Raw genomic sequence first — 13,351 nt, forward strand, 5'->3', positions numbered from 1 at the left:
TCTATCCATACTTCTATTTATCAGTTCTTTCTCTAGCTGCAACATAGTCTTCTTTCATGTCCTTTGCAGTTAATGTGGGTATTTCTAATAGTCAAAATAATTTTGTCACTCTTTAATTTCTTAATTGATGCTATTCTTGACTCTAACCCAAAACAATCTGTTTTTTCAAGCATCTTGTGGTAGTGAAAGCTACTTGTGTTCATACCATCACCAAATATAAGGCTACTTACCATCCCTGCCGCATATCTAACCCTATTTATCTTTCAAAGACTTATTCAAAGTACATATCCTCCAGAAAGCTTTTCCTCATCCAGCCTGGATGGAAATGATGCTTCCTTGCTCAGATCTCACAAAATTTATATTTCTTGCGCTTTTTCCAATTGAATTTAATTCAACAATTATTAAGCATTTAATATATGAAGTGTGATAGGAAGTGGGAATACAGAGAGAGATAGGATAACCGCCTCACTCTTAAGGAATTTATAATGTAATAGTGGGGAAGACAAGTATGCAAATGACTTATAATTGAAAAATGAGATATATTCAAAGGAGACAGTGCAGATAATATGCTATGAATAATTTGAGGAAGAAAACCCTTTTATATGAGAAAGGAAGATCAGGGAAGGCTTCATGAAGGATATAGCATCTGGATTGGACCTTGAAGAGAAGGAGAGATTTCAACAGAAGGATATGGAGCCAAAAGGAGAGCATTCTAGCTATGAAGGATAGTATGAGCAAGGGCACCAGTAGGCAAAAGAAAGTCTGGGACATAATATGGTTGGAAAGGCAAGAAGAAAAGAAATATGAGATATGGCTGGGTAGTGAATACTAGAGTCAGGAATTTGTACTTTATGTGGTGGACAACATGGAAATCTGAAGATTTTGGAGTAGAAGAAGAATATGACCATAATACATTGAAAAGATTCCTGAAGCAGAGATACAGAGGATGGATTGCAGAGACTATACATTAGAGAGGTACAAAGACCATTTAGGAAACTATTACATTTCTAGGTAAGAAGATGGCAGTAAAGAGAGAAGTGCAGATTGATGTAAAAAGGCCAGAACTTAGATTACTAAGGATGAGAGAATGAGGAAAAAGTCATGAAAGTTATAAGGTTACAAGGCAGATTAGGAAGATGATTGTACTATAATCTATTCTGTTTTAATTTTATTTAATATTATATAACTGAGTATCTCTGCTGATTATGAATTTTATATGACTCTTAATTATCTTTGTTTTTCTCACAATTCCCAACATAATGCTAGCTGCCCAGTAAATAGTGTTTATTCATTATCTATATCTATTAAAATTAATAATCTATTAATAGAGTGAATGGACACAAAAGTAAATTCACTTTCAACAAAAAATATTTCTATTGGGATCCTTGGAAATTGCTTCTCTGTGAAGAATGAAGTGAAACTAACAAATGTGTACTGAGATACATCGGATAAGTGCTGTTGGTGCCTGGACTTAGATTAATGCTAATAATACCAGACTCACTTTGCTTATATAATAGACCCATAATAAGCAGCCACTGGTTTATTTTACTCTATTTTTAGAAGTGTAAAAGACAGAGAAGGAGAAAGAGCATCAAGGACCTGTAAGGAAGGGGGATATGCCTTTGTTGCCAAAAGACCAAAATAATTCTATTTCTTTTCTCTCCATTGGCTCTTGGTCCACAGGGGTCTGAGAGACTCTTTTCTTTTAAATGAAGAGTATGTCCAGTCCAGGCCATTTTCCAGAACTTGAAAGTTCAAAAGAATCTCCAGTGGAGAGAGGCCAAAAATGGAGAGCTGTTAGCCCCTTAAACCTGGCAGGAGCCAAACTGCTGTAATAGGGTATTTAGACAGATCCTGGACTTATGCTGGTTACACTTTCTTATTCTCTTTGCAAACAGCTAGGGACAAATAGCAGCATCTAGTACCATCCAAAACCCTATCGGAATCTTTGGGGCAAATATATCAGGCAGAATGTCAAATACTGGCTATTTTGCTAAGCAAAGGATAAGTTTTATGTGAGAAGAGGTTATATCACAATGAACAGAGGGGGACGGAAAGAGGGAGAAAAAGAAGCACATAAGAGAAAGAGGAAAGAGCAGGAACTCTGGACAGGCAAGATGGTCCTCAGTCAGGCCAGTTTTGTCTCCAGTTTGCAGACAGCCTCTAACAAGTATTCTCTTTAATTGCTTGCTTTTTGATCAGCATCTCTGCAGAAAATCATAGAAAACAGAAGAGCTAGAGCAGACCTTTGAGAATATCTTCTCCATTTTATACACTGACTAAAGTGTCCTATGAAATCTATACGTTTCATTTTACCACCTTTCCTGATTCAGGAAGATTTGAGAAAGGCTTTGAGATGGGGTGCTGGGCCTGACCTGCTTACTCCCAGCTCAGAATGTATTATCAGAAGTTAAACAGAAACCCCTTGCAAATCAGCTCTTCACAGCCAAACTCCATTATTTGATCTGTAGCTTATTTATAGAATATTAAACAAGGTCATATTCACATAGCTTAGGAAATATATATATTCTAAAGTCAAATACAAATAGTTTGAGGATTATCCATTTACATTTTTCTATTCATGTAGATAATTGGGAGTTAATGGTACATGTGTAGGAAATATTTGGGGCTTTATTTTGCTATCGAATAGGTTGTTCATGCATCATGGAAGATCTCTTGCTGTACTTTCCACTAAAATACTTTCCTAGGAGATGGAAGAAAATTTGGCCATAAAAGTCAATATCATATTCACATATTTACACAGAATAGGGCAAATACACTTAAATGACCAACTAAGAAAAATGATATTTTACTCATCCATACTTGGAAGCAAAAGTGAGTCAAATGTTGATTTTATCTACTGAATTATTCTGCTTGACTCTATCCCCCTGCTAGATAAGGTCTATATAAGGACACATTCTTAAGGGTCTAGCCTTTTTGTGGCCAGGGGCAAATAATGCACTGAGTCCATCACAGAGAACAAAGTGAGATCCCTGAGACTACACACTGAAACGTAGTTTGAACCAGAATAAAGAATATATGTTGATCTGCTAAGCTAGTGTTCCAAGCATCTGGGCATTTAATTCCAACTAGCCTGATCCAGGATGAATTTCTGCTCAACCAGGCCAGTGGTTTTGTGACAATGATCGCAGGAAACTTTTCATTGTTTTAAGAAAAGAAGAGAAATGTAGGCAAATGCTCTAAGGGAAAAATCTGCAACAGAATGTTTTGATTTGTGTTAATTTGCTTTCCTTTCCTACTAGGGATCATAAGTATTTCTTCAATTGTGGGAGATATGGGAACAAAGTTAAGACTATAACAACCTACTTTTTATATTTCTACTTATGTTTTCACAAATACAAGGTAGATCCATTAAAGTCCAGTATTAACAATTACTAACACCTCACAGATTGCTAGGCTTATAGCAGGTGTTTAATAAATACTGACTCATCAGTTGATTGATTGTCCTCTTAGAACTAAATAGAGGTAAAAAGATCAAATGGTACAAGGAAACCTGTTTTTCGTTTCAGTTCGGTGATTGACTAGTTATATAATCTTGTGAAAAATAAGACTACCAATTTATAAAGATCTGTCCAAGGCTTAGAGCAGCACCTGGCACATAGAAGGTGCTTAATTAGTGCTTGTTGACTGGACTCTTTTGTAGAAAATGCTAATGGTATTCAGCCAAGCTCAAGAGATGCCAGGACTGATACATTAAGAAATCAATGGATCCATAATGTGAGGTATAAGGGAAAAAAATCCCAGTAATTAGGACTGCCCAAAAGTGAAATTTGTAAGGACCTCTCTTTGGAAGTCTTTAAAGAAAGGCTAGTCAACTGCCTATTAGGTATGGAAATGTCTGAGGCTAGATTTGAACTCAGGAAGATGAGATTTCCTGCCTTCAGGCCAGACACTCTACCAGCTGTGCCAGCTAGGTGCCCATTACATGAACATAAATAGAAGGTAAATTAGAATAAAGAATTGGTATGATGTTAAGAACATGAGGATCATCCTGAGTTCAAATCTAGCCTCAGATACTTTTTAGCTGTACAATCCTGGGCAAGTCACTGAACTCTGTTTACCTTAGTTTCCTTATCTATAAAATGAACTGGAAAAGGAAATGGTCAAGAAAGTCCCAAAAGAAGTGATGGAGAGTCAGACATGACTAAAACCAACCAAACAATAGATTTGTTTATGTCATAGCTCTCCATGTACATTTTGGGGGTGGGTGTTTAGTCCAACGATTTCAATGGTGTAAGGAGTCCGTCTTATCCCAGTGCACCTCAGCAGCTATTCTATATAGTCTTAGAACACTACCTGGAACACAAAGAGTTTATGTTACTTTCCCATGGCCAAACAGCTAATATTCACCATCCAATAATATCCACAGCTGCCTTTCAGAACATGTTTTATCACCTTCACAACACTACTCACATCAAAGAGTAGTTGTTAAGAAAGTCTACTATGTGAAGCTTAAAGCCTATAGAAGAATCGAAGGTAGTTAGCTTCTCAATCTTCCTAGGCAGTAAAACACCACAAGGACAGAGACTTGGCTTATTTATTAGAGTGTCTAAGGAAATCCAACTTCTCACAGAACCCATTCTACATAGCAGGGATTTAATAAACATCTGTTGAATAAGTCATGAGCCATTTATTCATCAATTGATTTAAGAAGCTTTTATTAAGGGGTAACTGTGTGCCAGGCACTGTGCTGGGTAGTGAGAATGAAAAGACCAAAAGGAAACAGTCTCTGCCCTTGAGAAATTTACTACTGGGGAACAGTGGGAAGTTAGATTGTCTCTATACCAACATTGTGATTATTTCTAAAAAGATAAGATGGTTGATCCACCTCAAACACTCCACATATGCCTCTGAACCCCAGTTTAATAAAACAGGACAAGTACCTATCTGCCTTAAGAACCCACTGTTCTGTTAGAAAACCCCAAGTTTCTTTTGCTCCATTAATTGTCCTAATCAGTCCCATACCAGTGCAAAGGCAAGGAGAAGAGGTCTAAGCCCAAGAGCATTTCTGGAGAGTGGTGACTGTTCCCATCAGGGTTGAGTGGAAGTAGAAGACATAGATAACATTATGACGCAGAAGGCAAGGGAGCCTCATCTGCATATAAATAGACCTAATCAGAAATGCAAATTGCAATCAAGAGAAATTTTGAAAGCCTGTGATAACTATGTGATTGTGCAGATAAGGAAAGGTCAAACACTTGTATTGTTAAAGCCTTTAAACTGCTATCAGCCAGCCCCCAGGCTTCCTTTGTAAATGAAATGTGAAAGACATAAATATATGTCAATCAGCAACCAGCCTAGGACTCCGTGCTCAGAAAGCAGCTTTTTATTGTTCTCTCTCCAGTTCTTACCAGTAACTAAAAACCCTAGAGGTGCCCAGATGTAAGCCCAATTCAGAAAAAACAACAGCAAAAACCAGACTTGATAAAAGACACATCCTACTTGCCATATAATCCAGACTCATGTGCAATTCTTCTATTAAATAAATACAATATAAAACATGTTTACATTTAAACACTCCATAAATGACTCTTCTCCAAGGGTGTTCTCATTGAAATGTCATAAAGGTAAGATAAATCATGATTGAAGGTTACCACCGGCTCATAGAATGCTAGACTTAGAGACACCTTAGAGAACTTCTAATTCTACCTGAATGAGAAGCCCCTCTAAAATATTTCTGATGGAATCATTCAATAAAAGATGGTATCTCTCTCTCTCTCTCTCTCTCTCTCTCTCTCTCTCTCTCTCTCTCTCTCTCTCTCTCTCTCTCTCTCTCTCTCTCTCTCTCTCTCTCTCTCTGACACACACACACACACACACACACACACACACACACCCTATTTGCCATACTTTCTCATATATCAAATTGAATAATATTGAAGTGCATGATTATGTGATTTAAAAATAAAAGCCACAAAGACAGATGCCTTTAATCAGAATTACATGTGTAGTCTTCTGTGGGAAGCAGAGAAAATCAACAAGAAAATCAGGAAAGGATTGAAAGCAATTGTTTCAACAAGGTGTTGTTATTCTTCCTGCGTTCTCTCACAAGACTATTTTTCCTCTTTTAAAAAAAAATAATAATTTTTCCACTGAAGCTTTCTTAGGATTCAGTGGCAAATTGTTTATGAAATATTTATCATCCTTCTAACTAGACGCTTTCCCCCCAAACAACTAATGAATCAAGAGAGCCATCTAGTGCCGTACCTTGGAATCTTAAAGAGGGTTTTCACGGGATGCATGTCAAACAAGGGTGGGTCTCCATCGCCCAGCTCTATAGCCGTGATCCCCAGGGACCAGACGTCACATCGGGCATCATAAGAGTAGTCGTACTGCTGTTCGCAAGCAATGACCTATCAGACAAAAAGCAGGACGTGAGACATTAACCTGCACTGAGCAGGAGAACACGCCCCCTTCAATGTCATAAGAAGTCTTCTGTCAATCACAGCCTCCTCTCGGCTTCATTGACTTAGAATTCCTAAAGTAAGGAAAAACGGATTCTTTTCTACTTGAAGATGACTGACGGTTTCATTACTCCGTGTGCTCCCTGAATTCAAAAAGAAAGCGAAACGTGATCACCTGGCTGTCTTAAGGTCATCACATCCAAGTAGTTGCTTTTTAAAATATTATGTCTCTGGCTTTATACTTGGAACTATTCACAAAAGACAGAACAGAGAGAAGCTGCATAACATAGTGGACTGAGGACTGGTCTGGAATCAGGAGGACCTGAGCTCAAGGCCAGCCTCTAACACTTAGATGGGCAAGACATTTAACCCCTGTTTGCCCCAATTTCCTTATCTGTAAAATAGGGTTAATAACAGCACCTGCCTTTCAGGGTTAATGTGAGGATCAAATGAGAAAATAATTGTAAAGTGCTTAGCATAGTGCCTGACATATAGTAAGCATTATAGAAATATTAGCCATTATTAGAATTATCATTATGGTCTAGTCATTTAAGCTCTCAGTACTTAAGCAATCCTCTAAGATTCTAGAGATAAATTGCCCATCTGCCTTGGTAGACACCATTTCCACATTCCAAACTCCAGAGTTTTCCTCTATCAATGAAATACTAGGTCCACACCAACTATTACTATACTGCTCTTGATATATTACTATGATTGCTGTTAATAATGAAAAATAATCATCTTAAAGATCATTGTCACCTTTAGATTCCATGTATCTGAATTGCCCCATAAGAACCAATATCAACAGCTAATGCCTCTTTTTCCATAAGCTCTATGATCTTGACCAAGTTACCTGTCTAGAGTTTAGTTCCCTCACCTGGGAAAAAGGTGATTAAAATGGCTAATTTCATGTTTCCTTGAGATCTCCCTAACATTAGTGATTAAAATTTATACTTTAAAGATCCTTTAAGTAATATTCTCTCTTGCGCAAGGGAGTAAAAGTAAAACCAGTTAATAGATGAGGAAAGAGAAACACATAGAAGCCCTTTCTCCAAAGTTACTACCTTATAAGGGGCAGAGCCAAGACTAAAATGGTATCTTTTCATTCCAAGTTCAATATTCTTTTTTCTGTACCATATTGCTTCTCATGATAATAAAAATTATAACTTGACATTAGCATTTAGCATTTTATTATATACATTATCTCATTTGAGCCCTAACGTAACAAGGTGTTGCAAGAATATCATTCCCATTTTACAGATGAGAAAATGAAGACTCAGAGAGTGTCAGAGGAACAATTGGAACCAGGTCTTTCTGATTCCCAGTCCTGATGCTCTCTATTGTGCCATACTGCTTCTGATCTTAACCTATTATATAATCAGTATGAAAGAGTCAATTTCCTCAAATGTTGATTCTTCCATCAATGTCTATTTGACCTTACTCTTCCTTTTTTTAGCAGCATCAGCTGCCTTTACTCTCCTTGCTGTGATTGGGTCTAAAATTTACAGAGGCAGAATGACATCAAACAGGTCATTCTCAGTCCTCTGTCATTTCTTATTGTTGTTCAGTTGTTTTTCAGTCATGTCTAATTCTTTGTGACCATATTTAGGGTTTGGAGGGTTTTTTTCGGCAAAGATGCTAGAGGAGTTTGCCATTTCCTTCCCCAGGTCATTTTGCAGCTAAGGAAACTGAGGCAAATGGGGTTAAGTTAATAACTTGCCCAGGGTCATCCAGCTAGTATCTGAAGCCTGATTTGAACTCAGGAAAGATGAATCTTCCTGACTCCAGGATCAGCACTCCATCCACTCTGCCACCTAACTTCCCATCTGTCACCAATCTATCCACCTGCCATTGCTCAGGGCCCACTAAATCTTATGAGGAGGATCTGTTCCTGAGAGCCTTCTGAGACAAATTGCAAAGACTCCTAATATTCATGTTGTCTTGAATAAGATCAAATGTTGGGCAAAGGGAAGGGTGAGGGAGGGAAGAAAGGAAGGTACTTTTGTTTGTGCTGAAACATTTCCCTCAGCTATTGGAGGATAACCTGGGGTCATCTGGAGCAAGGCATTCTTCTTCCAAGCCAAAAAGAAAATGTTGGCACATGCTGGAAATAGTAGCTGGAGGCATACAACACTGTTCTGGTAAAAGCACAAAGCTCTGATTCTTTCTGCTCCTGTTGCTAGCTAGAGACAAGCACCGTACAATTAATACCATTGACCTGCCAGCTTTTGAAAAGAAACTCACACTGAATGGGTCAGAGCCTCTGAGGAAAGGTGTACAGCACAGTCCTTGGCTGGTGTCCTTTGCTATAATACAGGCAAGCAAGATTTTTGGAAAGCAGAACTGCTGTTCGTGGCTAATGAGGGCACAGATTACCAAAATCAACTACTCTGGTTTTATGCAGGCTCAACTCACATAATTATTTTAAGTACAATTCATAGATTCACAGAATATTAAAGCTGTAAGGAGCCTTAGATAAGCCTTGTCAAAATCCTTCATTAGACAGATGAAGAAACTGAAGGCTAAAATGGTAGAATATTTTGTCCAAGGTCAAATAGCTATTTAGAAATAAAATCAGGTCTAGAATGGAGGTCTAGTCTAGCACTGGGAACTATATGGCACTCCTTTTTTTTTTTAATAGGTTTTACATAATAATTATTATTACTTACAAGGCATGTATTTACTTGGGGCTAAAAGAGGGTATCCTGAATGATCATTCACCCTCGAGATGAGAAGAGGAGGTTACTTTCCCTCATCTCCAGGGACATCTCACCTCATCTTTAGAGAATGCTACTGTTCCCCATATAGCAGTTCTGGGACTTTTTTCTTTCTTCTCAAATGAGACTTGGTAATGATCTTTGCCATAAAACCTGTGGCTAAATACAGCTTATACTATTTATACTTACTCCTCTCTAACCACCAAAGAATATTGCTTTTAAGAAAAATAAAATTTTGTTGATATATTTAGTTTTAAAAAACAAAATAATAAAACATTCATTAAGCGCCTACTCTGTGCCAGGCACTATGTAAATACTGGCAATACAAAAAGGGGCAAAAAATAATACCTGCTCTCAAGATACAAACAATAAAACCAGCTGTATGTCTTCCTCAGAATAAAAAGAAAATAGGCAAATTTTTAAAAACAATCATATCTAAGAAGTCAGACATTACATGCAGTTCTTGTACCCATGGTTCCCCACCTCTTGTAAAGGTGCCCCAGATTAGGAAGGAATACCTTTCCCTTTCTCTTCCTTGGGACCAAACTTGGTCAGTATAATTCCATACCATTCAGTTGTTGTTATTGTTTCCATCTATATCCTAGTAGTTACTGTAAACATTATTTTTCTAATTCTGTTTACTTCATTTTGCATCAGCCCATATAAATCTTTTCATACTTTTCTGCATTCATAGCATTCATCATTTCTTATCTCAAAGTCATATTCCATTAGATTTGCATATAATTGCTTAGTCATTTCCTAATTGATAAACATCTACTTTGTCTCCAGTTTTTTGCTACCACAAAAAGTGCTGTAATAATTATGCTTACATATATGAGCACTTTCTCCCAAAGAACAAAGTTAACTATGAAGATGAAGGAGGGAAAGGGGATAAGGATGAAAGGAAATCCAAATATATAAAGCATCTGCTGTCATCAGTTATATCTTTATACTGTGTTTCTGTACTAAGTATCTGCTTAGTCTTATGTTCTGACAAGAACTAGCAGTTTTATGTGCATTATTTTCTCCATCATTTTCTTAAGAATAGACATTCAACAAGACAACAAATCAAGATCTGATTTGTAGTATTTTGTCTATTTCAGAGGCACAGATACTCTCACAGAAATTTTAACTGGCTCTTCTAAGCAGTAGAAGCTATTCTAGCACACCTCTTAGAGAAACTCTTAAACGGGGGAGGGAGGTATCCTAAGGCAAATCCCCTGAAAGGGATACTCTCCATGGTGCTATTTATCAACAGGATAAACCAGTGATAAAGGTGAAGGAGGAAAGTGAGTCAAGAAAACTTATCAGGGCATTATTACAAGAATCCAGCCATGTGGTTATGAGAATTGTATTATGGTGGTAAAATGAGGCAAGTGGGCTGCAGTGAACTTCAATGTCTTTTAGCACTCTAAACCTATAATCCCATGGCATTAGAAAAGAAAAGAGAGTGACATTTCCTCTTCTGTTTTCATAAATGTGCAAAATTTTTATTTGGCTACAGATAATAGATGAGATCAGTTTATTTCACAGGTGGAGAATTATCAACTGGCCAAATTCTTCCCTTTCTAAAATACATCCTCGCCTGGAGAAAAAATTATTGAGCAACCCAACGTCATAACAAAGTTCATCAAATTATACTCCCTCCCCCCCCAAAAAAAATTGAACATACTCTGCAGAATGGGAGGATCTGTGAGTGGCAATGATTAAGTATTGGCACAGTCCCTGCAGACAGATGTTTTGGGCTTTGTCTATGCAACAAGAATGTTGATTCAAAAAAAATTTTTTTTAATGTCATTCCATTGATTGTGGGGAGATAGCCTAGTACTGAGTGCTAGTTTAGGGGGTGTATTTAGATGCAATCCTCAGCTCTATTACTGCCTGTGTAATGTTCAGAAAGTCACTTCAGTGTCCCATCTATAAAATCAGAGAGAGTTGGGTCTAGGTGATTTGTAAGGTCTTTTCCAACATTGAATCTATGATCCCATGAACAAGCACAGCTTCTCCCTCTGAGTCCCAAATGTAGAGAAAGGAACTCCTGTCCCCAAGAAGCTTCTGTTCTGCTGAAGACAGACAATGGCTACATAGGTATATTAATATAAAGAACACACACACACAAAGAGAGATGTTTATAAATGTTTTTTTCTGGTTCTCTCCATCCCTAAACTACTTTATATTTATTTCTTATTTATTCTGTATATATACATGTCCTTCTGGTAAAGCTTAAACTGATTGCCTTGAGAGGAGCTTAAGGCATAAAAGACCCTGGGTATTGTATTTCTTCCTAATTTAGGAAGAAAACAAACTTATAGGTTGAAGGTTAGGATTTTCATCAGAGGAAGAATTTCAAAAGATCTCTTAAGAGAGGAAGAAGTTGACAGCTTGGGGCATCAATGGAAACATCAGCAATTTCTCCTCAAATTCACACCTTCAAGGGAGACTGACTGACAGGCAAAAAGCTAACAAGTCAGGCAGAAATGTACAGGAAACCCTTAACTCTTTTTTTTCTATTAAAGATTTCACCTGAATGATCTTATAGATACTTGGAATTAACTTTGTTCCTTGTATCTCTTTGTGATCTTTTCTTTGTTCATAGTATAAGAATTCTGGACAGCTCTGGGAGCTATATAGGAGAGAGTGAACTTTCCTGTGGTAGAGCTCAGATTCCCCACTAGCTAGGGGCATAATCAGAAATCATTTATATGTTCAAAACTATACTCCCAAGAACAAAAACAATTACTCTAAAGCTGAGCTTTTTCAATCTGCCCAGAAGTGTATTGGTAAATATTTCAACAACTAGCTTTCTGGGGAAAAAAATAAGGCACATAAGCCATACTTTTCAGTTCAATCTGTATTAACAATTCTCCATCCCTTTCTGAAATCTAGAAAATTAACAAAACAGTAATTTAAGCCCTGATTTGTCTGCTCGTTTCTGATATGTGTAAATGCTCACTCTGAAATGTTAACAACTAACTATTAGTACCAGCTGGTCAAAGCTGGCTCCAGAACATCCCTGAATCTACCCCCATCAAACCTCAAACTAAATGTGGTACAAGTCTATAGTTACATTTATACATGCATTTGTTTTCCCCAAGAGAAAATAAGCTTGTCTAGGAGAGAGGGGTGAGGGAGAGGTAAGGATAAAAAATTAGAACGCAAGATTTTACAAGGGTGAATGTTGAAAACTATCTTTGCAAGTATTTTGAAAATCAAAAGCTATTATTTAAAAAGAGAGAGAAAGTAAACTTTTTGAAACCAAAGTCTATTATTTTTGTCTTCATATCTCCAGCAGGGCACAGGAAACAAACACTTAAAAATTTCTTACTAATTAATAAATGACACCAAACAACAGATATTCTGGACTGATGTCTAATTAAATTTGCCAGCTATGTCCTGAGTTCCTGCTACATATAAGGCACTATGAGGCCTGATTGACTAGTTTTTCTACACCATGCTGGCACACAAACAAGATTTCTGGAGGCCATGCCTAAGAGTTAAATCTCCAATTTCTGTCCTAGTCTCCTACTTCTTAACCCCATCTATCCCTGAGGATAGTTATGTCAAACCAAAATATTCTTTCTTGGCTATCATTTTACTATCGTCTTATCTTCCATGGTTAAAATGTATGATCTACCAAAATGTTTGTGGCAGCCCTTATTGTGGTGGCTAGAAACTGGAAGATGAATGGATGTCCATCAATTGGAGAATGGTTGGGTAAATTATGGTATATGAAGGTTATGGAATATTATTGTTCTGTAAGAAATGACCAGCAGGACGAATACAGAGAGGCTTGGAGAGACTTACATCAACTGATGCTGAGTGAAAGGAGCAGAACTAGGAGATCATTATACTTCAACAACAATACTGTATGAGGATGTATTCTGATGGAAGTAGATATCTTCAACATAGAGAAGAGCTAATCTAATTCCAATTGATCAATGATGGACAGAATCAGCTACACCCAGAAAAGGAACACTGGGAAATGAGTGTAAACTGTTAGCATTTTTTGTTTTTCTCCCCAGGTTATTTTTACCTTCCGAATCCAATTCTTCCTTTGCAACAACAACAACAACAAAATTTGGTTCTGCACATATATATTGTACCTAGGATATACTATAACATATTTAATATGTATGGGAATGCCTGCCATCTATGGGAGGGGGTGGAGGGAAGGAGGGGAAAAATTCCAAACAGAAGGGAGTACAAGGG

The 13,351-nt window shown here is 37.3% G+C and overlaps 1 protein-coding gene across 1 annotated transcript in view; it reads right to left on the bottom strand.

The window, feature by feature from the left end:
* Positions 1 to 13,351, bottom strand: part of MYO3B (myosin IIIB) — a 679,546-nt gene that overhangs the window by 523,116 nt on the left and 143,079 nt on the right. The window contains exon 7 of the mRNA XM_074302208.1: positions 6,229 to 6,374. Within this exon, the coding sequence (XP_074158309.1) occupies positions 6,229 to 6,374 (146 nt within the window). The remainder of the gene's footprint in view (positions 1 to 6,228; positions 6,375 to 13,351) is intronic.

This window comes from Sminthopsis crassicaudata, chromosome 3 (genome assembly GCF_048593235.1).
Source record: "Sminthopsis crassicaudata isolate SCR6 chromosome 3, ASM4859323v1, whole genome shotgun sequence".
Classification (NCBI taxonomy): Eukaryota; Metazoa; Chordata; class Mammalia; order Dasyuromorphia; family Dasyuridae; genus Sminthopsis; species Sminthopsis crassicaudata.